General features: G+C 42.3%; 4 protein-coding genes across 7 annotated transcripts; 2 read left to right on the top strand and 2 right to left on the bottom strand.

Moving 5' to 3' along the window:
- Positions 1-18: 18 nt before the first annotated feature.
- glyctk (glycerate kinase) lies at positions 19-8,180 on the top strand. The gene is made up of 5 exons (XM_068315107.1): positions 19-679; positions 4,568-4,954; positions 5,052-5,203; positions 5,298-5,473; positions 5,556-8,180. The coding sequence occupies exons 2-5, from the start codon at positions 4,599-4,601 to the stop codon at positions 6,432-6,434; spliced, it is 1,563 nt and encodes a 520-aa protein (XP_068171208.1). The 5' UTR covers positions 19-679; positions 4,568-4,598; the 3' UTR covers positions 6,435-8,180.
- Positions 8,181-8,484: 304 nt separating this feature from the next.
- Positions 8,485-9,848, bottom strand: tcta (T cell leukemia translocation altered). Of its 3 annotated transcripts, none has more exons than XR_011035372.1 (3): positions 9,399-9,848; positions 9,154-9,310; positions 8,485-8,949 (listed from the first exon to the last, which is right to left on the bottom strand). XR_011035372.1 is itself a non-coding variant. In XM_068314750.1 (3 exons), the coding sequence occupies exons 1-3, from the start codon at positions 9,607-9,609 to the stop codon at positions 8,907-8,909; spliced, it is 306 nt and encodes a 101-aa protein (XP_068170851.1). In that variant the 5' UTR covers positions 9,610-9,846; the 3' UTR covers positions 8,485-8,906. The 3 variants fall into 3 exon arrangements, 1 of the variants encoding a protein (XP_068170851.1); XR_011035371.1 differs by having other exon boundaries at positions 9,067-9,310; positions 9,399-9,846; XM_068314750.1 differs by having other exon boundaries at positions 9,259-9,310; positions 9,399-9,846.
- Positions 9,849-10,221: 373 nt separating this feature from the next.
- LOC137595003 (vacuolar fusion protein MON1 homolog B-like) lies at positions 10,222-15,362 on the top strand. The gene is made up of 6 exons (XM_068314749.1): positions 10,222-10,372; positions 10,923-11,017; positions 11,116-11,715; positions 11,857-12,649; positions 13,116-13,263; positions 13,417-15,362. Exons 2-6 carry the CDS (start codon positions 10,939-10,941, stop codon positions 13,642-13,644), a joined length of 1,848 nt encoding a protein of 615 aa, XP_068170850.1. The 5' UTR covers positions 10,222-10,372; positions 10,923-10,938; the 3' UTR covers positions 13,645-15,362.
- Positions 15,363-15,936: 574 nt separating this feature from the next.
- On the bottom strand, positions 15,937-27,689 carry brpf3a (bromodomain and PHD finger containing, 3a). Of its 2 annotated transcripts, none has more exons than XM_068314747.1 (13): positions 27,392-27,689; positions 24,450-25,966; positions 24,063-24,219; positions 22,948-23,079; positions 22,673-22,801; positions 22,252-22,564; positions 21,806-22,144; positions 21,170-21,721; positions 20,926-21,001; positions 18,863-18,939; positions 18,584-18,681; positions 18,305-18,459; positions 15,937-18,210 (listed from the first exon to the last, which is right to left on the bottom strand). In XM_068314747.1, exons 2-13 carry the CDS (start codon positions 25,946-25,948, stop codon positions 18,027-18,029), a joined length of 3,711 nt encoding a protein of 1,236 aa, XP_068170848.1. In that variant the 5' UTR covers positions 25,949-25,966; positions 27,392-27,689; the 3' UTR covers positions 15,937-18,026. The 2 variants fall into 2 exon arrangements, with proteins under 2 accessions (XP_068170848.1, XP_068170849.1); XM_068314748.1 differs by having other exon boundaries at positions 22,948-23,076.
- Between the last annotated feature and the right edge of the window lie 159 nt (positions 27,690-27,848).

The raw sequence follows: 27,848 nt of genomic DNA, 5'->3' as shown, positions 1-27,848 counted from the left end.
CAGAGCGTGCTGCGTGTCGTCATCAACAAGCGCCAGGAGCGCCTTACAGTGGACGGAGGGACAGAATGGTTTAATGAGTTTGACTGGCTGCCCTTAGTAACACACACATTTGTCGCCTCTAGAATTAAATATCTTTCACACACTTGAAACCAGCGCCCGAATTTTCGTTTAAAAATCATCATGAAGTGTCTTCTAAACAGAACGTTTATGTTGTTGACTGTAGATACTTGATAGGAAACGTTTTGTCTGTGTTGACAGCCGCTGATGCTGATCTGTGCGTTAATGTAGTTTCTGAGGACAGTTCGGAGACGCACTGGATCCCTCTGATCAGGAGTGTGAGCTGTGGGCGGTTCTTGTTGACTTAACAATTTAACTGCAAATTGCTCAACGCAGGAAACTAACTTTCAGGGAAGTCGGCGATTAAAAGAAAGTAATTTAACTTCTGGTCTTGATCGACGGGCAGAGCTACCGGTGAGCCAGTCCCCGGGTTTCCTGCAGCAGAGCGCGCTTTGGTTGTGGTGACGCGCTGAGAGTCAGCTGTTGTTGGTGTTCCTCTTCTCTGTTTTTGTGTTGAGTTCCAAAGTTCACTGCAGCAGAAAAACAAAATGGACGTGTGAGAGGAGGACGGGAACAACAGGGAAACGTCGGAGAATGCACCAGCTTCTCTGAACACTGGAAGGTAGAGTGATTTCAATCTTATTACTCAAGACAGAAAGTGATTATTTTGTAGGAAAGTTCGTCTTTTTTGGCTTTGAAAAGGATCACGCCCTGCATTTCAATTGGAGCTTTTGTGTTTTAAACGAAAACTCAAATAACTACTCGGTTTTTCGGTTTTCAGTGTCTGTTTCCAAAGCCACATTCGAATTACCGACACATTGGTGACACAGTTATGTAGAATTTGCATAACTCGTTCAACAAGCGGTAACTAGTCCTGCATAAACACATGACATGTGACCTAAAGTCAGTACCATAAAGCTGGATTATAAAACTGGATTACAGTTTAGCGAGATAATTTCAGGTTTAACCCAGGCTTTTCGGTACCATAAAGGTGGCTGACTTTCTATCAGGCTACGTTGTCGCGGTAACCTATGCTAAACACCTAACCTGCTCTCAGGAGCAGGATAAGTTCAGGGTAAGAGCTCAGCAGGTATAACAGCCCCACCTACTGACCAATCAGAGCTCAGCAGGTATATCAGCCCCACCTACTGACCAATCAGAGCTCAGCAGGTATAACAGCCCCACCTACTGACCAATCAGAGCTCAGCAGGTATATCAGCCCCACCTACTGACCAATCAGTTCTCTTGGAAAATGGGCCGTCCGTTTTACGAGAACCCGGTGGATCTTGGTGCACAACTTGTGCGAAGAGCGCTCAGGCAGAGAGAATATTTAGAGATCACTGTAATCCGTTCAAATTGCCTGAACAATCACTGTACGAAAGGTACAGGTTTTGGGGAGAGGGGTTACATTACATCTGTCAGCTGCTGGAGCCTTACATCAGTAATGGAACGCACCGCAACCACGCACTGACAGTCCCACAGACAGTGTGCATTGCACTGAGGTTCTTTGCCACAGTTAATATATTTCTTAGTGATGTTCGTAATTATTATGATGTCCTTAAATCACTTGTTGGATGGGTTACAAGCAAGCCACAGATAAAATGCCATTAATCAATAATTTGTTAAAGTAAATCATGGATTGATTCATTCATTCATAGGTACTTTTATGTATTTTGTTGGCGATGCCGAAAACTTCGGGAAGAACACAGTATGTAGAGCTGTTCATAAAGTCGCGGGGGCTACAATCACATGCCATAACAAAAAATGTCTTACACACATACATTTATGGAACACACAAATGTTACTGTAGTCAGATATACAAGTGCAGTCATAGTGGGGAAGTAATACTATAATGGCACTAACTTCCGCATTGACACAGTCAGAGATTTTTTTGCCAGCGATCCTTGCGCCGTCTGGCAGCTGCAACTGTGTTGCTTTTTGCCTGGATTATTGATTTGTATTGCTCGTATTTATTAATTATTATTGTTTGCTCCTCCGTTGTGAAATATGCGGCTTGGGCCGGTTTGTTGCATGTTTGTGATTGGTCGCATGCAGCAAACTCCGCCCTTTTTATGTGAGAGCACAGATCTAGAGTGGACAAGCCTGAATTGAATTAGTGAGTTGATAGCCGGCTTTATGGTACTGAAAATCTGGAGGGTGGATGTCTCGGTAAGTGAAGCCAGATAAGTAAGAGGAAGCCCGGCTAGGTTCATCAAGCTTTATGGTACAGGCCTCGAGTCACATGTTTGTTTGTTTTTCATTCTGCCCTGATCCTTTATTCGAAGGAGTGAATGGATGAATGAATGAATGAGTTTATTTGTTTTGAACAGTGACGTGCAGTGAGGTTCATGGCTGGTGAGGCACCAACGTCATCATGATCACGCGATCAGATTTACAAAAATATGAACCTACAGTGTAGCTTATTCACCATTTAATTAACAACAGTGGGTTATGTTAAAGTCTCATTGCAGAATTATTTACATACCAACTGTAACACACAAATAAGCATATTTGATTAAAAAGTAATGTTGTCACCTACTTGTTAACATGTCTGGTTTACTTGTAAATGAAGTCCATGCGCCGCTCCCTCTGAACAAACGCGTCAATAACTTGTTTGTAGAAATTGTCCGTATCTTCCTTCAGTTTGTAATATGTGATCCTCTATTTGAATAGGCGAGCAGAAAAAAAGTAATTGCTGCATTTGACTTAATGTAGATCGTAGCCTGCATTCACTTATTTTTCGGCCGAGGAGTCCCAAGATGAAGCCCTGGGATCACCAGCGCCCCCTATCCATGAGGCCGGGTATTGTTGTGCCTCACCTGGTGCCTTTTCACAGCGGTTTCAGGACCAATCAAGTCAAGAAAGACGTTACACACATGCAGCTGTTGACAAAAAAACACACTACATTATATACATTAGCTAAATTACGGGAATTTAGTTTATGGAGCAAACGTGTTTGAACATTTTAATAGCGACATATAAAGGGATAGCATTACGGTCTCACTGTATAGCTACCAGCACAGCTATCTGAGCTATTGTGCAATCCACGGTGAGGCTCTGCTGGCTGGTGCCTCACCGCAGGTCTCTGATCAGTATTTCAGCGGTAAATGTGAAAATACAGCGAGTAAAAATAACCTAAAATTGGTGACGTTAAACAGAAAATAAGTCAATAATACACATCGCTTGATAAATATTAGCATTTAATTTATTCCATTTTCCATTTTTTTCTTTCATGATGGCAGGTGAGGCCGTGACTCACCAGCCTCCCCTGACCGCACGTCACTGGTGTCGAACCACAAAAACAAAAATAACTAATAAAAAAATAATAAATACACCGGAAATATGTGATCACTGTCTGAAACTCCTACCCGCTTTTTTTCCTCAAAAATACTCAAAAAAATCCTCAGCAAAATACCTGCTGATGATTTTTGCAGAAAAGTGAATCAAAGCATTTGTACTGTATTTCTTAACAGGCCTTAACAAGGCAGAGACTGCTTTAACTAGTTTAATTACATCCCGCTTCAAAGCGGTGATGTAATTGTTAGTGTTCGTGTGTTTGTCCGTCCGTCCGTCCGATAGTCCACCAAATGTCTTCACAACTGTTGCAGATAGAAAGATGAAACAAAAAGCACAATACAATACAATACAATACAATACTTGGGCAGCAAAGTGGATGAAAATGAGATGATGACCTTGACCTTGAGAAAACTAGGTCAAGGTCAAATTTCAACTTTTGTACACTCAGGAACCGGATAAGATAGAAAGACGAGGGAGAAGGCAGGAGTAAGACCCTAGATGAAAGTAGGTCAGAGCACTAGCTTTGATCTTTGGTGTCACGGGATGTTGCAGTCGCTGACTGCCTTAGTTTTAGTTTAAAGTTTGTTCTGTTATAGCACTTAAACATATCCCCAAAAATAGTTTTTTTAATCCCAAAAAAGTTTTCAACAATTCAGATTCCACTGGCTATCTATTGTCATGACACGGACAGCACAACTCAGCAGGCCTACACATTTGCCTACACATTTGTTTTGTGTTTTAAATGTTGCACAACACAGACAAAGCCAGACTTGTGTAGCCTTAGAATTTCTGACATTTTTTTCATGCTGACAAATGCAAACTTGAGTGGTCAGTGGTGTGTTGGCGACCGTGGTCCTAGTGAAGTCAATAATTACACACAGGATACACAACTGATGTGATTACCTAGTCAGAGTGTTGCAACACAGCAGAGACAGAGCACAGAACAGACTTCACTCATTTGGAACCCTCACAGGTAGGAAGCTTCATGAATCTTCATTCGGCACAATTTAAATGAATATATAACCAGGTTTTATAACTGTAAGAAATAAGTAGTGATCTCTTTACTTGTAGTCAGCCATTTAAAATAATAACTTCCAATCCAGGAGTAAATCGGGTATTTATCTGAGTCAAAGAGCCATGCAGCTGCACAACACACTGATTTAATATTCCCATAATGAGAGTCAATCATGGTGTGTGTTTTGGACCCTTTCAGATAATTTCTGCGTGGACCCACCGGACTTCCTATGGCCCGTATTCTTGCCGTGTTCCGGCCTTGGCCTTACCTGACACCCCCCAGCTGGAGAAAATCTTTGCAGCGCAAAATGTCAATGGACTCTCGGGCACGTGGTGTGTTTTCAGCTGCAGTGGAAGCTGTGCAGCCGGACACAGTGGTCCGACAGAGTATGGAGCGCAAGGGGGACTCAGTAACTATCAGTGGTCAAAATTACTCACTCAAACACAACCTGCACTTGGTGGGCTTTGGAAAAGCTGTGCTAGGCATGGCAGCCGAGGCAGAGAGGATTATAGGTGATCACTTGGTGAAAGGAGTCATAAGTGTGCCAAATGGGATTCAAAAGACTTTACAGCAACATGGAAAACAGTAAGCAAACTCTTTAGGATTTAACCCACTTAAAAGTAATACAGTACACATAAGGTAAGATTGAGCAGCTGAATAACATGTTTCTTTTCCATCACAGACATTTGTTGTTAAAAGAAAGCAGCTGCATCAAAGTCATGGAGGGAGCGAAACACAATTTGCCTGATGTTGATGCCCTGAATGCAGCTGAGGAGATCAGGCAGCTAGCTACCCAACTGACTGAGAAGGATCTTCTGATTGTTCTAATATCAGGTAAGATAGAAAACGCATTTTTGTTCCTTTTCTCTACAGAATTGTACCTTTGATATGTAAAAGCTAATAAAACGGGGGATGAAACTGTGTACAGGTGGTGGCTCTGCACTTTTACCTGCCCCAATTCCACCAGTCTCTTTACAAGAGAAACTGGATGTTACCCGCAAACTAGCAGCTGCTGGTGCCACCATTCAGGAGCTGAACACCGTACGCCGGGCTCTGTCTGTGTTAAAGGGTGGAGGCCTCGCACGCTGTGCTCACCCTGCACAGGTAAGCTATGTTTCTTTATCAGCTCTTTTTTGAGATTACCTCCTTCCAGCATTCACTAACTCCATTAATCACATCTTCACAGGTGATTGGACTGATACTGTCTGATGTGATTGGGGACCCACTGGACTTGATAGCCAGTGGCCCCACGGTGATGAGTGAGATCATGCCCGAGGAAGTTATGTCAGTCCTTCAACATTACAAGCTTCTGAACTCTCTACCAGCCTCAGTAAAGGATGTTCTTGGGCGACACAGTCCCAGAGACAAAGAGAAGGAATCTGATTCATCTGGACGTGTCTTTAATACAGTGATTGGCTCCAATAGCCTTGCCCTCAAGTGTGCAGGTCGCCGGGCTCGAGAGCTCGGGTTCCGTCCTGTGGTGCTGGCACCAGGAGTGTGTGGCGATGTAAGATCAGTAGCCAGACTTTATGGGCTCCTGGCCCGCTTTGCTTGTTCCCAAGAGGAACCTTCTCCAGATATTGCCACTGAGGTGTTGACCCTGGGGCCTGAGGTAGGCGTGGAGACCTGGGATCTATGTCGTACCATGAAAGTGTTAGATGAAGGGCGTACAGAAGGATGGGGAGCCACATGCATCTTAGCTGGAGGTGAGCCAACTGTTGAGCTGCTAGGCATGGGTCGAGGTGGTCGGAACCAGGAGTTGGCGCTGCGAGTAGCGCTGGAGTTGAGAGGCCTGGGGCCTAATGGTCCCATGTTTCTGAGCGGTGGAACTGACGGTCAGGACGGACCCACTGATGCAGCAGGAGCCGTCATTGATACTGGGTTGTATGAAAGAGCACAAGCACAAGGGCTGGACATTGAAAACTTCCTCTCCAACAATGATTCTTACACCTTTTTTACACACCTTTCTGCTGGCAGTCACTTACTTATGCCAGGTCTGACATGCACCAATGTGATGGATGTGCATGCACTATTCATTCCACCTATTCCTATAAGAAGGCCATAATTCCAGAGGACACAAAATTAAAGATTTAAGTCACGTGATTCAGTATCTTCTGTTGAACTGGCGTGTCACTACAGTTCCATTCTTTAAAGTGTACTGTAGATGTATCCTTTTTGGCCTTTAGCTGTAAAACATTTTTGAATTTACATGAAATCACACCAGACATTCAGATATTAACATTTGCAGACAGTGTTATGCTAATAAATAATGACAACATCGTCCATTTAGTTTCAGGTCTTGCAGACTGAGTTTATATTAGCTTCCAGCTGTACTTCTCGTCTCATTGTGTACCTCAATTAGAGATTCATCTTCCCAAAAACATGCCGATAGTTTTTCTGCTGAGTTCACTTGGCTACGACAGCTGACCACATTTAACATTTCAAGAAATACTTTGTCTTGTACTGTAACTAGTTCTAAGACTCGTACAACACACAAAATATTTAAAAAGTATTTTTAACCTTTTTACGCTTTGTTGTCACATAAGGGTGGTTTAAATTCAACTTTCTCAACATGTCCAAGTTGTGAACAGATGCCTTCTACTGCCAAAGGATTTAAATTTGTACATTTTTTATGTCCAATATTGAAGTTCATTCCAATGGTTGTTTTCATTTCAGGAGCATGTCTCAGACAGTGTTGAATATTTTTTCCATAAAAATTTCTAAGCATAGCAACGGATTATTATAAGTGTGGCCTGTTGCTATTTTGGAACATTTAATTACATGTTGGTTTTGTTTTGTTTTTTAAATTTCTGTATCCAGAAGTGGAACTAGTTTATTCAGTTTATTTTCTTCTTTCCAGACATGTTAGTACAACAGACTTCACTTTCATCAGTGTTAAGACATCAGCAACAACATCCGAAAAGAAAAAAAAAGGTTTGACGGGTAGATGCCATTGGCTCGTAAGGGTCCCGTCCCCTAAACTAAAGGTCCTTCTGGGAGTGTAGAGGGTGTCCTGTTCAGTATTTTTCACCAAACGTCATGAACACATGCTAACATTGGACATGGGCCCTTTAATGTTTTACAATGATGTGCATTCAATAATTAGTTAAGACAACTTACAATGAATTGTTTATTATATTTTAGTGATCCTGTGTATTTCATCTTTGTTGTTTTTTTAAAATGGCAATAGTTTATAGTTGCAGCTAATAACTGCTTCAAATCCCACCAGCAATACCTGATACATACTTTGTTGCATATGTACTCTATTAATCCTTAGAATAATTTCAAGTATAATTTCAAGAAGATACTGTGTTAAACTTCTAACAGAGCTGCCAGCATTAGTCAGAGGATTCCTGCCAACAAGCCTAACCTCTCTCGCCCTAATGCTGATTTGTGTTGATCACAAAGGTATAAATGTTAAGTGTCACCCTAAAAAGTGCTTCTAATAAAATACCATAGACGTGTTGCTTTCTGCTTTGGATATCTTAACATTTCAATGGTGTCAGGACAGCAACATAATTTCTGGCTTGTGTTGTCATGCAAAATTCTAATAGTATTCACAAGACCTCTCATACTCCAAAGCCACTCAGACATGCTGTGTAGAAACATCTTCACATTGGCACAGGAGGGCCACCGTGTTTCATGTTACTGGTCCATTTGTGGTAGGACACTCTTGTGCATGTTTTCATGGTACAATACATGTAAAAGGTACCACAGTAGCAGGGCAAATCATTTCTACCCTGCCATTAAAATGTATTTTGATACCAATTTATTAATGCTGAATTGAATGTCTAATAAAATTGAATGTTTCAATGTATTCTAAGAACTTAATCATTTTTTCATTAGATATCTGCGGTAAAATCACCTGTTATGACAAACTGATGATTTTCAGATTGTTAGTGATGTTAGGGGTTTATACACAACGTGCATTTGTTTGGGTTCATTCTACAAGAATTCTAAATTTATATTGATTTGAAGACATTTGTTTTCACCAGGTACGAGTCAAGTTTCATGGAAAAACTGCACACTATTTCTGCATGGAATAGCAGATTTTTAAATTTTTAAAACTTTTTACCTTTCACTTGACAAATAGTTTTCAAAAACCATAACCAGGCAAATGTGTTTTATTGACTTAATTTTCTGTTGACACAATTAAGGCAATAATGGAACATTTTATGTCTACTATCTACAAATCAGTGTTCATACAGGCTCATAAATGTATATACAAACACTTCAACTTTGCTTATTTGTACAGAAGCCTTTTGAAATATAAATAATATTTAAAAAAATCACAAAGCAATAGCGATTACGTTTTTATCGATCAAAGTTATGCAACTAAAAGAGCAAAATAAATGCACAACAGTACGTTTTTATTTCTTGGATGTCATTGTGTCCCTTGTTGGTATGGATGGAGAACACCACGTTTGGTCAGAAGGTCAGACGTCTTTATCAGAGGCGAAACTGGAAGGCGCATTCAATGTCTCTCGGAGATGTAAACAAATCCTGGTCCTGGATCAAGTCCAAAAACACTGTCCTGTCAGTCTTGATGAGTCTTCGGTGTCTGTCTGGCTCTATTTTCCCTGTAAGGATAACATAAGCTATTAACTATTAACTTTATTCATCCCAAACTGGCCAATTTAACACAAAAATGACGTTTTATACTGTATATAAAACAATATGCATACGACAAAACATACTGTACTCGTCTTTTCCTTGGCTGTCTGAAGTGGTATGTCTAGCTTTGACTGCTAATGTTGAGAGAATAACATGATGTGTCCATTCACTTTGACAAATAGCGACACTCCAGTCCAGCTTCTTCTCTCATGGGGAGGTTCTGGTACCAGCCAGGAGATCAAGGCCAGGGGTTTCGTGGACGTCCGAACACTTACCATTCGCTGAGGTGAGGCGCTGTGTCAGGAGTTCCTCCGTTCTGTCCAGTCCCTGAACACAACACCAACAGAGTGAAGCCTGCAGGCCTAGCTAGCATGACGATAATAGCATTTCATACTGTGAAGGCCGAACAACTCACCCTGTCGGTAATACATATCGTTCACTGTATTCCCGTAAATTTTCCATGCGAAGTGAATCGCGATAAGACTAAAAATTAACCAACTGACTAAAATTTTGAATATCGACACTCTCATGTCGTTCGTAAGCCAGTCCTGAACAAATTCTGACAGGAACGACAAACAGCTGTCAGAAATACGGGACAAAAATTCAAAATCCCACGGTTCCTCCATAATAGTCTATTAAAAAGCTTATTTGCAATGAATGGTTCACACGATACCCGAATAGTAATTTAAAATAACAATGGTTTGGCTAGATAAAGCGCGTCATCCTGACCGGCATCCCAAGTTTCATTGTAGTTGTTTACGTTTCTGGTGAAAACGAAGCGGAAATGACGATAAAAACGATTAAAATAAATTGTGCTGCAATATTTTTGTCTATATGAACAAACGCATCTCATTTGTTGTTAGATTAGTGTATTGCGTCAAACTGTCACGTTTGACAAGTAAAAATTATATTTTTATTTATCGGTCAAGAGAATTAGCTATGGAACAGAGCAGTCAGGTACCGCAATTTGGAAATAGTGGATGTGAAATCGGGCACCGATGAAAAAAAATATACGTATGGATAACTAATACAAGATAACATTCTGATTATTTTTTAACGAATTCTGTGGGGTCGAAAATATCTTTCAATATATACTGTATACTGTAACTAAAACAGCTCAATATACGTCAGTTTAGTCGGATTAAAGAAAAAGCCTTCACTACGTTACGAACGTACGACCGTAACCTGCTTAGAGGGCGGGGCTAGCATTCACCAGCAAGCGCTCTGATTGGTCAGTTGAAGTTGTCATCAGAGATTCCGGATGTCTGCGGTTAGAGGCGAATTTGTTTTCTAATTCTCATTCTTGATAGCTTGTTTGCGACCAGTAGCCGATGAACACGAATGTAGGACATTAGGGTGTTCAACTCGACGTTTCGACCGATCGAAACTGTAAGTACTACCACTTGTCTGTATTTGTCTCAGCTGTAGTTGACCACGATTGTTTCTATGCTAAAGCCGAGGCCATGAAATCGATCTGTGTTGCTAACAGGCAGTGTTAGCCATGTAACCACGGTCAGTGTTCACAGAGTGCCATCGGAATGCACAATCAAACCTTTATCAAAATGGAAAAGTAAGCTTTCTAGCCGGTGAGTGAGTTAAGAGAAGCTAGCATCTGCTCTATCAGTAACTTCTCCTATCATCAATTGAACATTAGCTATTATCTCCTCCGGTCGAATGGCAGTTTGCTATCTGTAGCTAACGTTGTATAGATTACTGGAATCAATCTTTAAATCCAGAGTCCAGACCTCTACTGTCTTGTACTTGGAATTCTCCAATCCCCAATTATTCTGTTATCATGTGACCTGACCGCCGGTCCAATATAAACACCACCATTCATTGGAGATTGAAAAGCAAAAGGTCATTCTGAGCTTCAAGCAATGAATTATCCGAGTTACAAGCTGTTTTAATGTAGTATGCTTCTTGTCCATTTTGTCATCAGTGACTGGGATGGTATCATGGAGAGAGACAATTACCAAGAAGGAGAGGCTGGGGGAATGAATACTTGTGATCCCCCCTCTGAGAGCAACCCACCTGGTAAGTTATTTACTCTTTCATGATATCTATTCTCAATGGATCACGCATGTTCTACTTTTATCATTCATTTTATAAGTTCATTTTTCTTTAAATTATAGCTGACACCCTGGCGACCTCTCTCTCCCTCCTGGGGAATCACATGTTTCCTTATCCTGAGAGGAGAAATGGTGGTGACACTGTCGACAAAGAGGAGCCTGAAGAGTTACTCCCTTCAGCTGCTATTGGAAAAGAGCATCATCTGGAGGCAAAATCTAATTCTAACCAGGAAATCAGGCTGGAGACCAATGAGACAGAAGAGTCTGAGTGTCAGAACTGTGTGTCCACACATCTTGCAGACGACAGAGGACCTGTGGATGCTAGCTCTGATAATGACAAGGGTGAAACTACAGAGTTTGTGGTTGCGATGCTGGCCAAGGCTAAGCTTGAGGAACAAGGTATAGGTTTAAAGGGGAGGTCATCTCCTTTGTTGGAAGCAGGCACCCAGGAAACTCCTGCATTCATAACTCATCGTGATGAAGATGTGACGGCGGACAGCTGGCGGCAACACAGGAAACATGTTTTTGTATTAAGTGAGGCGGGAAAACCCATCTATTCCCGATACGGCAGTGAAGAGGCTCTTTCGTCTACGATGGGAGTTATGATGGCCCTGGTGTCTTTTGTTCAAAGTGGAGATAACATCATCCGTTCAGTCTACTCAGGTGAGAGCTTTTTTTTCCAAATATATTTTGTGAAATTATGGTAAATGTCATTTTCATTTCGTTACATCTCTTTTGTGTTATATTTAGATCAACATTTAGATCATATTATTTTTGACACATGTCTGTTCTTCTTTCCATCAGAGGAACATACTGTGGTGTTCTTGCAGAAAGGGCCCCTAGTGCTTGTGTGCGTCTCCAGCAGTCATCAGTCGGAGAGGCAGCTGCGTGGAGAACTCCTTTACGTCTACTATCAGATCATCAGCATGCTCACACAAGCCAGCATATCCCGTATCTTTGAACACAAGAAAAACTATGACCTGAGGAGACTCCTGGCAGGCTCAGAGAAGATTCTGGATGGCCTGCTCAACCTGGTGGACTCAGACCCCAGCTTCCTGCTAGAAGCAGTGCATTGCTTGCCTTTAGCTTCCTCTCTCAGGGACTCTCTCAGCCAGATCTTGCAGAAAGCGATCACTCCCAATCTTGTTTTCTCCATCCTTATTGCCAAGAACCAGCTTCTCACCATTGTCCAAGAAAAGACAGTCATTGAGGACACCAGGTTGGAACCTGCTGATGTCCATCTTCTACTCAACCTCATTGGAGCATCTTCTGCATTTCAAGCTGGGGAGATCTGGACTCCCATCTGCCTCCCACTCTTTAATCCTGACTGTTACTTTTATGCGTACATATCTTACCTGGACCCGCCAGAATGCACAGTTTGTCTGTTGCTGCTCTCAACAGACAAGGAAGCTTTCTATGCTGTAGCTGAGTGCAAGAGGAAGATCGAGGAGGCGATGGCGGCTCAGAACTCCCTGAGCCTCATAGCAAAAGTGCAGTCGTACAGCGTGAGCCAGGTGGGCGTTTCAGACCTCAGACACTTTATGTATAAGCCTTTCGATGTGCCAGACAACTACCGCCAGCTCACTCAGTTCACCAGGTTTGTGTATTTTTATGCATTTGTTGTTCATCCAAATACAACAGGGACACACGAGCTGACACTCGTGCCTTATCTTTACAAGGTGGAAAAAGTAATATAATATAATATAATTATAATATAATTAAAATAGTTCTTCACTTCAACATGCAGACTCTTTTAAAAGGTTTGGTTGGAAAGCAGGCTCGGAGAAATGTTAATAAATTCAAACAGTCTTCCACTAATCCTGCAAATTCACTCCATTTATCTCTTAATGAGCTGAACTGGAAGCATGTGGTGCCAATGGAAGCGCTCATTTAGAAATCAGAATTTCACATCAGTTCACTTCACCTCTGCAGCTGACAATGGATGAATTCAGCTGCATTGCTCTTATATTTCTGTGTTCTACCGTCTTTTGTGTCAGAACGTTGTCGGTTATGTGTGTGTGTGTGTGTGTGTGTGTGTGTAACCTTTACATTTTTGCTTGCAGCCCAGAGATGGAGGCACCTTACAGCAGTGAAGAGGAGAAAATGAGACTGCTCGACCTTTATCGTTATATGCACAGTCGTATCCACAGCACCTCACGACCCCTCAAACTCATCTACCACGTCGCTGAGAAGGAGACACTGCTAGCATGGGTATGTAGACGTTTTCAGTCACAGCTTCCATGAATAATCTCTGAATGCTGTCTATTTTGGTATTCAGACTTAATGCTGACTGTCCAGCATTTCTCTTATATTTGATGTTTCTTTCGCCCTCTTATGAAACGTCCATTTTCCTTTCTTCTATAGGTCACAAGTAAATTTGAGCTGTACACATGCTTCAGCCCTCTGGTGACAAAGGCCTGTGCCATCACTGCGATCACTAAGCTGCTGAGGTGGATTAAGAAGGAGGAGGACCGTCTCTTTATCAGATACCCCCCTAAGTATTCTACCACTCCGAACCCCAGCAAGAGCTCTAGAGGTGGCAAATCTGACCAACATGACTCTACAGATAACGGCTTCATGTCTCTTCTATAGGACCCTCCCAGCGACACTACCGCTGCTCCGCCTCATTCATCGATGATTTAGACACTCATTCCGAGATATTTTCAAACCCTCTTTTGACACTTGTTGGAACTGACTTACTCTGCTTTCAATCTGAAAGAGTCAGGGCAAAACAGCATTAGTATGTTTTAAATTGGACTGTGGTGGAATATAATTTCATTGATATTTAAGTGGTTTTACATTGTTTTATTACTGCAATAAGAGACATTTATTTCCAGACGGTGAATGTATCCCATAGACAACAGATCATTAACATTCTCTAGTCATCGCCTCATGAACCAAAGAAATGAGGAGTAAAATTCACAAACTAGTTCTTACGTATTGATACTTTTTACAGCACAAAAACATCCCAATATTATGAAGTGGAAATGTAGGAAAATAAATTATGTTGTGGGTTCAACAGAAACTGGAATGAAACCAAATGACTAGAACAAGGATGGGGTCACCAGGTGTCAAATAAGACTATGAGCAAACAAATGACCATCAAGGAATTTGGTTAAACAAGCATGAGGCAGAATTTAAAAACGATTTGGTTTCATGTTCCAATGTTTTATCAAATTTAATGGTCAGGTTACAGTTTGTGCACAACAGGAAATCCCATCTTGTTACACCTCATCACTTATGAGTTTTCCATTTGTTAAGCTATTATACCACTGAGCAGATGCAGTGTTTTCCTGCAGACTTCTAGTAGTCATAAGGTGAATTCTTTTTTGATAAGTTTTGTAAAGATTACCTACAAACAGTAGCCTCATCCTTTTGTCCTTTGAGGAACTTTATGTCAATTCAAGTGTTTAAAGTATGTCAGTAGTATTAGAATAAATACCAGGTGCAGAAATCCATACTTGTACCAGTGAAGCATAGATGTAATGAAAAATCTATAAAGATATTACACATACTGAAACTTGATTTTGTGGGTCTATAAGTTATGTAATTTCTGTGAAAGAGTTCTAATGAATTGCTCTAATAACCTTACGTGAGCTGAACGTACGATAATTGTCTACAAAATGGTCAATTTTTACAAATATGAAGAATACCATTTTCAGTAATTATTTACTTGAATTCTGAGTTATTCTTTGGAGAAATTCAACTTGTATTAGTGTTACACTGTTATTTCCAGGAAATGTACGAGAACATGACGGATCTTTGAACTGTGCTTGTGCTGTGCAATGATAATAGATTTGTATACAATCTAATCAAGGGACCCATAACATCAAGTAATTTCAACATGAAATGTCTTATCAGTGTCATTTGTTGTGGACGTCTGATTCACTCAGCGTGACTTTGTTTTAAGTGAAGTCTACAGCAGTTTAGGCAGAGAAATCAAAACTGAGCAGTCAGTGCTAGCAGTGATAAACGAGAATGTTGCATGAATGAAAGCTGTATTGGTTGGATAATTATCACATTTGCACTGCACTTCACAACTACAGTATATTTAGGGATGTAAAATGGATCAGGAAGTTGACCATTTCTGATTTCTGTTTAAAAGTGGATGAAAGTGTGTGTCCAAACCTCTTAAAGACAGCAGGACAGCACACAAAAAACATATTTCAATGTCCAAGGTCCTGGTGAGAAGATGTTGAAGCGTTATACCTTTTCAAGGTTTGTGACCTTCATTTAGCAGATTACATTTCTTTTACCTAATAAAGGGAGGCAGCGGAGGGAAGCCACTCAGGCCTGTTACACGTTGTCGTCTGTTGTTACGCCTGGACTCTGTCTTCCAGCGACACCTCAGGGGAAAGGACGTTAATAGACGACATACACGTGAATTTGTTTCAAACAGCATTTATTCTTGTGTGTGAAAATATTGTCTCAGGCAGATTAGGATCTTGCAGAGCAATTCAAATGGCAAGATCGAACATCTCTTGTTCCACCCAAGAAGGAACAAAAACACCCACCCAGCGTTTAGACAGGTGCTGTTGCTGCTGTCTGGACACCTCGGGTCTTGTTCCGCACCACTTCTATAGAATATGTTCTGACATGTTGGATTATACCATCACTATTACAAAGAGCTACTGAGCATCGTACATAAATCTTTTCAATATTTTACTTTTAAATAACACTCAACTGCCACAAATTATAAATTAAAATCTAAATTTGATTTCCTGCATTCCTTAAATTACTTCATGTAAGCCAATATAAATATACATTTACATATTTACAAAACTATACACATGCACCTTAACTACATCAATGTTTGATTCATATGTATATTCTGTACACGCACGCACACACACACGCACACACACGCCACATGCGTGGCTCCTGACGTCACCAATCCTAACTTGTTGGATTTTTTTTTTTGTTAATATATTTTAAACAAACCGATTGTGCTTGTCAAGTAATTTCAGCCCGATTTACGTACAATTTTTCAGTGAGTAATTGCAGTAGACTTTATCAGAACTAAAAATAACTCCCTTCACCTCTATAGTGGCTTCATGTCTTTTTAACCAAGTACAGTAGCTCCAACATTCTACTTTCATAATACAGTTTCACAATATGGAAAAATAAGTAAGGTCCTCCATCGCCCCACCAACAACACATCATGGCTGAACCAACAGTTCAGGAATGTCTGCATTGGCAAACCAGTGACTTATCAGTATTTCTATTGACTTTGTTGCTCTTTGATACCCCTGTTGTTCAATCCACTAAGCAATACTTAGAATTGTTGAATAAAAATCATACGTAGTGCAAGTTATTCAACAGTTCTGTTGTAGGTTGCAATTAATGTTTATATGTTTGAACAATACTCTGGCTAAAAGGCCAGATCCAAAAAGGGCGATGTGAAGTTTTGGAATTATTTTACAAAGTTGTTGTAAAATTACCAACACTATATAAAAATTATAAGTGATGGAATATTTTTATAAACAAAAATTCAAATTATCAAGGACAGAGAGCTTCACTCGAGTCCAGATAAGAGTCAACCTTTAAGTGGGACTTTCATACTTTATTAAACACCCCGATATTTCAAATGGTTAATACAATCTAAATTTTTAGAATGAAAAGAATCCCTTAAATCAGGGGTGTCCAAACTACAGCCTGTGGGCAAATGATAAAAATATAATGTCATGTGGACCCCTCATGAAACTCACTTGACCGAGTTGTAATTCTTGGTTTCACCACTAGTGGAGCCACCCGTGTTCACTAAAGACCCATTACAACAGCCTCTCCCTCCAAATTCATTCATTCATGAACAACTTTCCAAGTTGCATGTTTTTGGTGGTGGAAGGAAGCTGGAGAACCTGGAGAGAACCCATCCCGACATGGGAAGAACATACAAACCCTGCACAGAATGACCCCTTCCAAATGGACGAAAGAAAAAGGTCGTAAGAGATGACCGACATTACAGAGTCAACGAAACACAAGTTAGAAAGTGAGTGATTGTCTAAGAACCAATCAGAGGCTGCTATTTTCAGAATGTCCTGTTAATCCTGTTTGCAACACAATAAATGAAATTACATTAATGGAAAGTTGTGACGTTGGCTGTTTTTTTTTTTGTTTAAGAATACTCAATTATTAGGTATAATATACCTACATTCGACCTCTAACAGTGAACCAGCCATTCGTATATTTTTCTGCATGTCGTCCTCAGTGAGAGACGTTTGGACCCTCCTGATGTGGACTCAACACCTGCAGATCTCCAAGTATCTTAAACGGCAGCTGGTTAAGGACAAGTTTCCAGATGGGGGTGCATTTGTGAAGAGAATGTTAAGCTTGTTTGTCTCCATATATTTGTGTGAGCAGATGTTCTCTGCTTTTAACTTGAACTGTTTGCAATCAAGACAGAGTGACCCTACGTGACATTTTAGGCACGTATTGAGATCCAGAGCTCAGTGTTACTCTTCGCATTAGTGTTGGGTTTTGTTGTGTTATCAGAGCAACACGTCTGTTATCACACGGTTCTTTACAGGTTCTGCTGGAGATTCAGATAACTTGTGTAACCTCACTGTTTGTTAAATATAAATTAAAATATTAAATAACAAAATATTTTCATTCTTATTTCTGATTGTTTTAAATATTGCCATTAATATTGGACATGTTGATATTATCAAATCTGGCCCTTCTTACAAAGTTTGGACACCCCTTCCTAAATAATTTACACTTTCTCACATGACACTGGACTCACTTTGGCCTCTAGTAGAAACCTTACAGGAACATGGAGCCACAGCAGTTGTGTAAAATGTTTCCAAAAATGACACAAATAAACGAACAAATACTTCTATGAAAATGTCTTTCACTCCATTTAAAAAATTGCGGCGACTGTTTTACGTGGAAAGCCATCAAACAGTGACCGTCTTACCGTCACTGTTTTAGGAGCACTGATGAACCAGTCTGTTTAAGATGATAAAATCTAAAATTCATATGAAGTTGGAGGGAGTGAAGTTTAGATTTCCTCTCACGTGGTTTAGGTGTAACATTGCCCGGTCGTACGCAGTGTGGACAGACTTGCGAACACTGGGTTTCTTGCCTTCCATTAAGCGCAGTTTGTCCACAGTGTCATCCTTCCCTAGAGGCAGCAGTTTGTTCCGTGGCAGCCATTGCCTAAAACCAAAGGAGACGATTTCAACGTAACTATGACGACTACTATTTGTTTCCACAATCAGCACCAGGTGTAGTCTGCCTGTCTGAATCTTACCAAGTTCTTTTGGTGTCAAAGAAGAGAACTAAGAAGAGCTTTTCGCCTTCTTCAGTTTCCCTCACCTCGCCCAGTTTGAGCACCTCCACAGGAGGCACTGGAATGGGGATGCCGTTATGAAGAAGCCCTTCCTGGGGCATGTCCGGGTCCACAATCTGCAACCATAAATGTTGAGAGTTGGCAAAGTTATCAGTCTTGTCTATGATCAGCTTCTCTGATTTTGATCCATCACATCACCATGTTTAATCTGTGATCATCACCGATTAAACAAATCCTCACCATTGCTGGGTACGATGGATATCCTCTGCATTTGGCCCAAACCAGGTCCAGCGGTGCGAGCTTGGTCTCACAATCCACAGAGAGAAGTGTCGACTTTCCTGTGAATAAAATATTCCAGCACATCTAATTAATTTATGTTCATGATGCTTTTCAATCTCAAAATGACAATTAAACTGTATCGCTTCCAAAATGGTGCATAACGTTACACTGTTCACCAAACTCAATGAACAAAAGTACAAGTATTTCACTGGATTTTGTTTGCTTTGTGACCGTACCCACCAGAGATGTCTCCATTGTCACTGCTGGGAACTTTAACCAGTGCAGGTTTACCACGACTTCTTTTAGGTGGGGAGACACTTAAATTAAAAGAAATCAGAAAAACAAGAGAAGCAAGTCACTTTTAAGTTAAGTGCAGTAAATTGTGAGGTTGAAGCAGATGCGACTCTAGAATAGAATAGATTATACTTTATTAATCCCTGTAGGTAAATTGTTAGCTCACTGCAGATCACACCGTTAGCATAATCTGACACCTCTCTCTGTCAGCTCACATTCCGATTGACCGGGTGGGAGCGGTAACCGAACCGTCAAATGGACATCGTTGGACGAGTCGCTCTACCAACTGAGCCACTGCCGCCCCGAAAAAGCCACAGTGCACCACCCACACTGTTTATAATTAAAGCTGGAATGAGCTGCCCCAGACTTTACCAGGGGTGGGGTTCCAACCCACGTGGACAAATATCCACTGGATCTTAAGACCAACGCCTGAACCACTCGGCCATCCTGGTGCAACTTTATTCAAGGCAGAAAAATTTAAGGCTTGTTCAGTTCTGACTGACTGGTGTGGAGTTCAGGTATTTAAACCTTCTGTGAGGCTGTCTCAGCTGGAAATGTACAGGAGGCTGCGATTAGAAAAATGCATCTTAGTTTGCTGGAACTCCAGACCTGGAAGAATGAGAATCTGCACGAGTATGGGGTTACCGGTATTTGAGGCTAGACTTTAATCTAACCCGCCAGGGAAAGTTCTGGGCTAAAACAAAACAGAATGTGATCACATACTAATCCATTTTTTAAAAACGTACTCCACTTAGGATAGTACGTTGCTCAAGGGCACTGTGAGGTTCCCCTGACTGCTGCATTAGCACCCATCGCTCCACCATCTCCCCCCACATTTCCAATCCCCTCTAGTGATCAATAAAGAATATAAAAAACGCAATACTGCCTTTAACTTTGATCATGGAACACATTCACTCTAGCATCGATTTGATGGGTATAATTTTGATCAGCTTACGCAATGTCGTAACATTTATTTCCATCCAGAGTTGTATTCATTTTTTTGCCAAGATCTGGAACCGATGAAGCCTAAAGTCCCCAGCTCATCACAAATAGTATCATCGGGGTCGAGGGTCAGAGTTTATGGCAGCCGATCCACAAAAGAAATGTGGATGTCATCCCCCTTCACAATTTGAGCCCAGTGAATCGAGGCACTGTCACCTTAGAATATGTCCACACCACTGGGGGAGTGTTCTCAGGATTGTGCATGTGTGTGTGTGTGTGTGTGTGTGTGTGTGTGTGTGTGTGTGTGTGTGTGTGTGTGTGTGAAAAATAGGCTTGAGTGCAAAAATAACTTCCCCAAGAGGATAAATATAATAAGTTTCTTCCTTTTCAATGAATGAAAAAGTGGTTTAAGGGCACACAGCTGTTCTGTCATCACGTTGAACATGGAGATATGTTCTTACTTTCTCTATTAACCTGGCTGTGAGCTCCACCGTTTATTCTTTATGATCTGAAGCCACCAGAATGTCTCACCAATCTTAGTTAAATCCAGCTGTCCATACTGGCAGACTGCTGGGAGCCAATCTTCATTTTCATATTCATGAACTTACTGCAAAATGAATATCCCCTTTTTTTTATTAAATCAAGCAGTTTAAGCCCTTGATTTTTAAGTGGTATAATTACAACAACAAATTAGGGGTTCTGGGAAGACCTCCATTTCCTCTGAGATCGCAGCGTTACAAAACAAGAGCCACTCTCTAGAATCCCGTTTGTTTACAGTGAACACAACAGAGGTAGAACCACGCCGATCCCTTGTGCGATTAGAACGTGTGACAGCAGTAAGAGGTGTGACATTTAACACGAGTGTGGAGCAGCGTTTTGTAAAGAATGTATTAACACAGAAAAATCATTTACAATCGCTGTCGTACAGAGGCTGAGCCCCCGATCCTTGTGCTGTTTGTCAAATCTGAACTTGTTTTCAGTTGATTTTCTTCCTTCAGTTCGCTTATTATTAAACCTAATTCAGTCTTCACACAAATTATGAAAACTCATAAAGATTCCAAACTCACTCTAGTTTTTGGTCTTCATCATCATCGTCTTCATCATCGTCATGGTCTGCACAGGCGTGCTTCCCGTTCGTCAGCTCTAGTGAAAACAGATCAAACAGTGACTCTACAAAACTCCAGAATTTTTCTACAAATACACTAACACACACACACACACACACACACACACACACACACACACACACACACACACACACACACACAGAGAGAGAGAGAGAGTACATATAGTAATCTATTATATGCTCACTGTCTCTCGGCGGTGGAGGGAGTTTTTCGGCTTCACTCTCTGAGCTGTGGCCTCTGGACCTCAGGTGGTGAGAGGATGGAGACTGAGGCGTAGGGGAAGCGCTGGGCGTAGGGGGTAAGGTGGTGATGTTGGTCACACTGGGTGAATTTGGTCTGGCGGGGGTCCTCTCCAACCCGTTTGTTTTATCGTCAGATGCTTTCCCGTTCTGGCGAGGAGGGGACCTGTTTTTTGCCATCCGCGCCCCATTTTTAGCCTTCTTAAATAAAACAGACGTACGACGACCAACTCCAACCAGAGGCGGGGTGGGGGGCGTTCCCAGCGGAGTGACTTCATGAACAGCTTCTGGTTGTGACGACGGCGTTTCACCAACTTCAGCCTCATCTTCACCTTGACTTTTGCTTCCACTGCGGGACGTTCTCTGACGCTTGTAGGACCGTCCAGGTGACCGTCGTCCACCGGTTACAATGCCCAGGACTGGGGGCTCCAGAGGAGCATCTCCTGGGAGTGGTGATGACACCGGGCAGCTTAGTTCGAGCACAGGTGGAGAGTCATCTGGATCAAATAGAAGTCCAATAGAAGTAACGGTTAAATAACTTTGAAACACATAATTCAATCTCAAACAGAAGAAGGTCTTACCTGTCCCAGAGTTGGACACCGCTGCTGAAGGTCTGTTGTCAACACCTGTTTTTTCATTTCTCTTTTCCTTCTCACTTCTTTCCTGCTCCTCCTTTTCCACCTTTCCCCTTTCTTTTCCGTCACCCTCCTTGTCATTACCGTTCACAGAATGAGAGCTGTGCTGCTGGTGATTCATCTTTTGTCTGAGAGCGTTGATTTCTCGGCGCAGCAGCCTGATGCGTTTAGTTCGGCCACCGCTGGTACGCATGGATGTCACCATGTCCAGTTTGTCCAGTAAGGTCTTTAGCTGTTCATCAGTGGTTAGGTGGAGTCTGTTGTCTGGGTCCAAGAGAGAGTCAACTGTGTGGAGCACGAGAAGAGAAGCAACAAAGGAAAAAGGCGAATCAGTAACTGAGATGTGGGGGTTATGTTCTCCAAGAAACGGCTAGTCCCCGTTCCCCACTCACCATCATCCCATGTGCAGTGGTAGAATCCCTGTTTGTTCAGAGCATCTGGGAGATGCATGCCGGTGCTGGGGTCAAGGCCGATGCTCTGGGACTGCCTGTGGGCGTGACGGAGAACCGCTCCACCCACCTCCCTCAGCTGTAAGGCTGCCTTGTGAAACATGGTGTCCTTGGAATTATACTTGAGACAGTTGGAGATGACGAGGTTGAAGTCCTTCTCCAGGTCTGCGATGGAGCAGTAAGCGTGTCCCTCCAGTTTGGTTCGCATCGTAGAGAAGTCCATGGGTTGGGAAATGAACTCCAGGTAATCTGGGACCTAGGTAAGTCATGAAAAGAAGACTTAGATGATTCCAAGAAAAGCCAAAGCAAAGCAGAAACCGGATTAAAACTGCATTAATTCAAACTGTTTTGTATCAGCGCCTACCTCTGACAGATTGACTGGCTGAGAGAAGATCTTTGCTGTGTCCTTCTCTTGCAGTTGGTCCAAGGTGGATCGTAAAAGCACCAATGCAGGCGTCAATTTCAGTTCAAGAGCAGCCTGCTGAATTTTCACCTGGAGGAAAAGGAAAAACAGGGAATTCAGGGACCCAAAGGTCTTAATTACCGCTTCAATGTATAGCATATGGTTAATAGCTGAATGCAATGCCGGTAGAAGCCTGTCAAGCAAATTAAATCACCACAGTGTCCTCTTTTACACACCTGCTCTCTCTTTAGCCTCTCTCTCTTGCGGATAAGTTCCACCAAAAGTCGGGCTCTTTCCAGGTCTTGCCTTAACTTCTGCCAGTATCGTAGCTCCTCTCTCGCAGCGCAGAGCTTCTCATCAGGTTCCTTCTGAATGCAAAGAAACAAGCATAACAGATTCTGTTTTCAATTAAGATTTCACATCAATCAGAATTATGGAAACAAGCTGCAGTATAGAGAAATTAAATACCTCGGTATAATCAGTCTGTTCTACTTTTCAAAAGCAAATATCAAACATTTAGCAAACATATTTCAACCGCTGTAGGGGGAGAAAGACAAAGAAAACTTAAAAGAGCACATTTTTATTGGTTGGGTGGTGAAGGATGAATCTCACAATGAGGCGATGGGTGGCGGTAATTAAAACACGCTGGCCATTCTGACACTACTACGGTACACAAGTATTATTATTCACATGATTCACATGTTCCTCGTGTACCGATGCTGAAAGTCCTCTAGTGGATCACAGACTCAATTCTGGCGCTGCCCTACATCCACATTTCTTGTAGTCTACAATAACCTTCAAACCTCCAAAATGACATAATCAATATCCACTGTAGTGGATAAGCCTAACAATCAATGTTTCTGACCGAGTATAAATGAGAATAACCCAAACATTCTGAACGTTTACGAGTCACTCTGATGTGGTCTGAGTTCTAACACCAGTGACAGAGCTGCGAAGCGTTGTGTGAATCAGATTCACTAAGAGTGAGGCCTGTGCGTATGTTTTGATTCCCACGTGTGAGAAGACAAGCGTGTGTGTGAAGCAGTTTGTCTCAGTGACTGAACAACAATCACTGAAAAGTGTGGTTCTGATGATTTAGGACGCTCCACCACAGCGATTCAGTAACATGAGTCAATTACCTTGAGATTAGCTTTAAACGAATCTAAAATGAGCACAATCACATGTTGTAAAAACTGTACAACTTCATCAGCTATTTTGTGATTGACTGAAAAAAAAAATAGAAGTAAAACTACAGATATTTAGACCACTTTCACTGATCTGATAGCTTCTTGTACAACATTTAACAAGTACAGCACAAAAACAAGTTGGCATTCATGGTCTTTGTCCTCACCTGTTCTGCAGTCTTGTGGCTCTGCAGGTGTGAATGAAGTCGGCGTATTAAAGGCATCCCGTTTCTTGACTGTCGTTTTAACAACCAATAGTTATGAAGCCTCTGCATGAACTGATTCTTCCTCTGGACTTCAACTCCTGTACAGATCTTGTTTAGCCTGAGGAGATGTGAAAGTTTCATATTAATACCTGTGAGGCAACACTGTGGTCCTGTTAACACAACTAACAGTGAGCTCCATTAAAGCATCACTGCATACAAAAAACAAGAGGTCAATATTTCTTATTGATCCCTAGACGGATGATCTTGAGCCCCTTCTTTGACAGAAGACACAGCATTAAATCCATATGGTCATCTGGCAGTTTAAATCCTGACAGCTTGTAAACACACCTGTGAGACGGGATCTGAGGCACGAGCAGCACAGGCACAGCTGAACGACGCGTCGACCCCCCGGAGCCCTTCGTATTCTTCTTCTTCTGCCCCTTGGGAGCCTTCTTGTTGGATGGAGGAGGAGGACTCTGAGTATACGACCTCTGACCCCGGTTACCCCTCCCCCCCACCAGCCTCCCCTCCACTGACTCGTCTCCAGACCCATCCCGTCGACTACCCAGCGGAGAATGATGCTCACAAAAAGCGGTCTTCTTCACAGAGAAGGTGGTGCCGTTCACGCCCGTCTCCCTCACCGGGTCTATCTTCATGAACAGGCCGGCCTTCTGGGCGCAGGTGACGTGGAAGGCCCTGTAACAGTTGGCTTTGTGGCACTGAATGGACGCTCCTCTGCCTTTCTGCTTACAGAGGTAGCAGGTGAGCTTCCAGCGAGCAGTGGGAATATTCTTGACCCCCTCGACAGGCTCCAAAAACACCGTGTTGGCGAAGCACACCTCCGGGATCCATATGGCACAAACAACATGGGCCCACCGCCCGTCACTGGTCTGTTTGAAGGCACCTCCTCGGTTGGGACAGAGCACACAGTCGACAGGACGGGAGGGGGACTGCAGGCAGCAGCGGCACAGCCACTGGCCCTCGGGGACGTAGGGCACGCCGTAACACTCCTGGTGGACGGCCAGGTTGCAGATGTCACAGAAGAGGATGACGTTACTGTTGAGACACTCGTCGTCGAGGCAAACGCAGCAGAACGCGTCCTCGTCCACGGCGCTGTGGGACAGCGCCTGGCTGCGGGACTCCAGGATGGATTCTCTCTCCAGGCGGTCGATCAGAAGTTCAAACGTGTCCGGAGACACGGAGGCGTGGCCGTCAGTCACCCTCTTCTGGTTCACCATCTCCAGCCAGGCCAGGTCCTCCTCGTCCATGTCGTACTCGGCCACGCTGTCCTGCTCCTCCAGCGACTTCTCCACGTAGCAGTAGTAGGCCGCCGGGAGAGGAGGCGCCTCAGAGGGGCAAACTGAACTCAGCACACGAAAGGTGGGCTCGGGCAGGGGGCTCTGGTGGGACGGGTGCTGGGAGGATCCTGTGTGCTGCTCAGAACCAGGACGTTGGTTCTGGTAAGATGTGTTTTTGCCACTTCTTCTACTTTTACAGTTTGGAGGTTTCCTCCACAGTCTGGTTTTACTCTGCATTTGTTCGCTGTTCTCCTTGTTGCTGTTGCATTCAACGATATCCTGAGCCATCATCTCGTCTTCTGTGATCACCGGCAGAGTGTCTGTGATGTTGATGCGATGGAGTCTTCCATCTAAATCTACTTCCACTATTTTCTGCGCCTGTGCGTAAGTCAAAGTCTCCCTGGATGGAGACAGCTGCAGTCTGTAAGGCGAGGGGGGCCGTAACTGGCCCGATGACCCCCTGCTCCGTCCTCTCCCTCTGCCTCGACCCCGACCCATGTTGAGTCTGCTAACAGCTGTGTAACATTCCCACCTCCTCACCCTCTGCATGGGAGTTACACCAGCCCCCTAGGAGACACAAAGGAGAAAAACAGACTTAATGCATGCATTTATGTTTCCTGTTAAACCCCAATTCCAAGTTGGGACACATTATAAAAACTATTTGTTTACCAATAAAGTTTTTTCCCCAAAAAATGTTTCCTACTGGACTAAAACTCTTGAACAATTTGTGTGTTTCAGGTGACCAACCCTGCCTCATTCCTTTCATTGTAAAAAAAATATCACTATTATCAAATAACCCATTTCCTGTGGAATGTTCAGGTGTTTTATTTTTTCTGATTTGTGTTGCCAATCCTCTAAATGTGATGCTGACATTAAATTAATAATAGGCATGGTGGAACACAAATGAATGAAGGTGAGTTACAGAATTAAAATATATATACTGTTTTGAGTTTATGTTAAAGAAGGGTAGGTAATTACCTCTTTCTGTAATTGTGGTTTCCAGACATTAGATCTCTGAATTTACTAAAACTGATTTTGTCACGATTTTACTATTCAAACATCAGATTCTCACTACAAGAATGTAAGTATATTACTAAACTTACAACTAAATTATTTTAAAATGGTGCCTTTGCTTTCATATGATATGGTTTTGTATTCTAACAATGAGTCTCTGGCAAATTTTCTCAGAATGAGAATAAACGTTATTTACCAATTTGGTGCACAACACATGAGGTGTTACGAATAGTAAGTTAAAAAAAATTTTAAAAGATTTTTAATCTTATAAGTATAAATGTTATAATAAATTACAAAAGAAACGCAGTAAACAGTACGCTTCAGACAAACAGTACATTTTTGTGTACAAGTTCAAGTTTGTATAGCTTTTAAAACTAATAAAACTGTGTAAAAGGGTTAACCCTAGTGGGCTCATAATAAAAACAGCGTGTTATTTCGACAACTCTCGACTCAGGCAAATCTACAGTAAATTCTCGTTTTGGTTTGTGCGCCTCGATGTGTTTCCATTGGTGCAGCTAGGGGTCCGTCATGGTCCTTGTTCCCTCATTGCCCAATCAGATTCCAGGATTCTCTATTTGTCCTTGTTGCTGTGCGTAGTTGTGTGTAGTTCGGTTGAGGAGCAATAAATACCAACCCGAGTATCTAACATCTGTCAGCCATTTTAAGCGCACAACAGCATAGACAACATTTGGACTGCCAGTTGATTAGCAGCCCAATTACATATACCGACAGCAACCAGAAAGCAAACACACTGTATGCGTCGTGCGTGTGTGTATAAATTAACTGCATGTATACATTAGATCCCGACACTGCAATCGAGCAAAATAATTGGCTTTGTACTCGAGACCTGTACAAAAAAGACCGTCTCCTGCTGATGTGATTACGTTCCTCGGTCGGACAGGACACACAGAAGTCCTGCCACAAAACTGCAGAAGTTTAAGCAACGCGAAAGATATTTAACATGTCAGAGAGGGTTACCTTGAAAAATCGTCCGCTGCAGTGCGTGTGCCAGACAGGAGCAGCACCTAGCCTACAGTCAGCTAGCGACACACTACAACCAAGTCGGACATGCTAGCTGTTAGCTTAGCTAGCCGGTAATTTCAAGAGCGACAGCGTCATCTTCAGCACTTAAATTCTCCGCCGTGACTTCGCTCAGACACATAAAGCAGACCCGGCCTCATAGTAATGGTTTAAACGTTTCTAATGATGCTGGTTCACAACTTATGAACGCAAAAATCCCGAAGATATCACATTAATGTTCTTGGATGAGGCTAAATATTCAGTCAAGATGGCTTGAAAAATACGCCCCTTTGGAAAAAACGCCTCAGCCAATCAGTGCTCGCCGTCCCACCTCGCGTCCAACGCGCACACGCTCGCGATTGGTCAATGCGACAAACCGGATTCACCAAACTCAATGTGGAGCCTAGATCAGACA

This window comes from Antennarius striatus, chromosome 5 (assembly GCF_040054535.1).
Source record: "Antennarius striatus isolate MH-2024 chromosome 5, ASM4005453v1, whole genome shotgun sequence".
Taxonomy (NCBI): domain Eukaryota; kingdom Metazoa; phylum Chordata; class Actinopteri; order Lophiiformes; family Antennariidae; genus Antennarius; species Antennarius striatus.
This window is presented reverse-complemented; position numbering and strand designations above follow the sequence as displayed.

Excerpts from the sequence above, each read along its gene's own strand:
- glyctk (XM_068315107.1), top strand. The coding sequence starts at position 4,599 with ATGGCCCGTATTCTTGCCGTGTTCCGGCCTTGGCCTTACCTGACACCC. Across the intron at positions 4,955-5,051 it reads TTACAGCAACATGGAAAACA|ACATTTGTTGTTAAAAGAAA; the intron begins GTAAGCAAACTC and ends TTTCCATCACAG. Across the intron at positions 5,474-5,555 it reads GCTGTGCTCACCCTGCACAG|GTGATTGGACTGATACTGTC; the intron begins GTAAGCTATGTT and ends ACATCTTCACAG.
- tcta (XM_068314750.1), bottom strand. The coding sequence starts at position 9,609 with ATGGAGGAACCGTGGGATTTTGAATTTTTGTCCCGTATTTCTGACAGC. Across the intron at positions 9,311-9,398 it reads CGATATGTATTACCGACAGG|GGACTGGACAGAACGGAGGA; the intron begins GTGAGTTGTTCG and ends TGTTGTGTTCAG. Across the intron at positions 8,950-9,258 it reads GCGCCTCACCTCAGCGAATG|GGAAAATAGAGCCAGACAGA; the intron begins GTAAGTGTTCGG and ends TTATCCTTACAG.
- LOC137595003 (XM_068314749.1), top strand. The coding sequence starts at position 10,939 with ATGGAGAGAGACAATTACCAAGAAGGAGAGGCTGGGGGAATGAATACT. Across the intron at positions 11,018-11,115 it reads CTCTGAGAGCAACCCACCTG|CTGACACCCTGGCGACCTCT; the intron begins GTAAGTTATTTA and ends TTTAAATTATAG. Across the intron at positions 12,650-13,115 it reads CAGCTCACTCAGTTCACCAG|CCCAGAGATGGAGGCACCTT; the intron begins GTTTGTGTATTT and ends TTTTGCTTGCAG.
- brpf3a (XM_068314747.1), bottom strand. The coding sequence starts at position 25,948 with ATGCAGAGGGTGAGGAGGTGGGAATGTTACACAGCTGTTAGCAGACTC. Across the intron at positions 22,145-22,251 it reads CCACTGCACATGGGATGATG|TTGACTCTCTCTTGGACCCA; the intron begins GTGAGTGGGGAA and ends TGCTCCACACAG. Across the intron at positions 21,002-21,169 it reads CCCTCCACCGCCGAGAGACA|AGCTGACGAACGGGAAGCAC; the intron begins GTGAGCATATAA and ends TGTTTTCACTAG.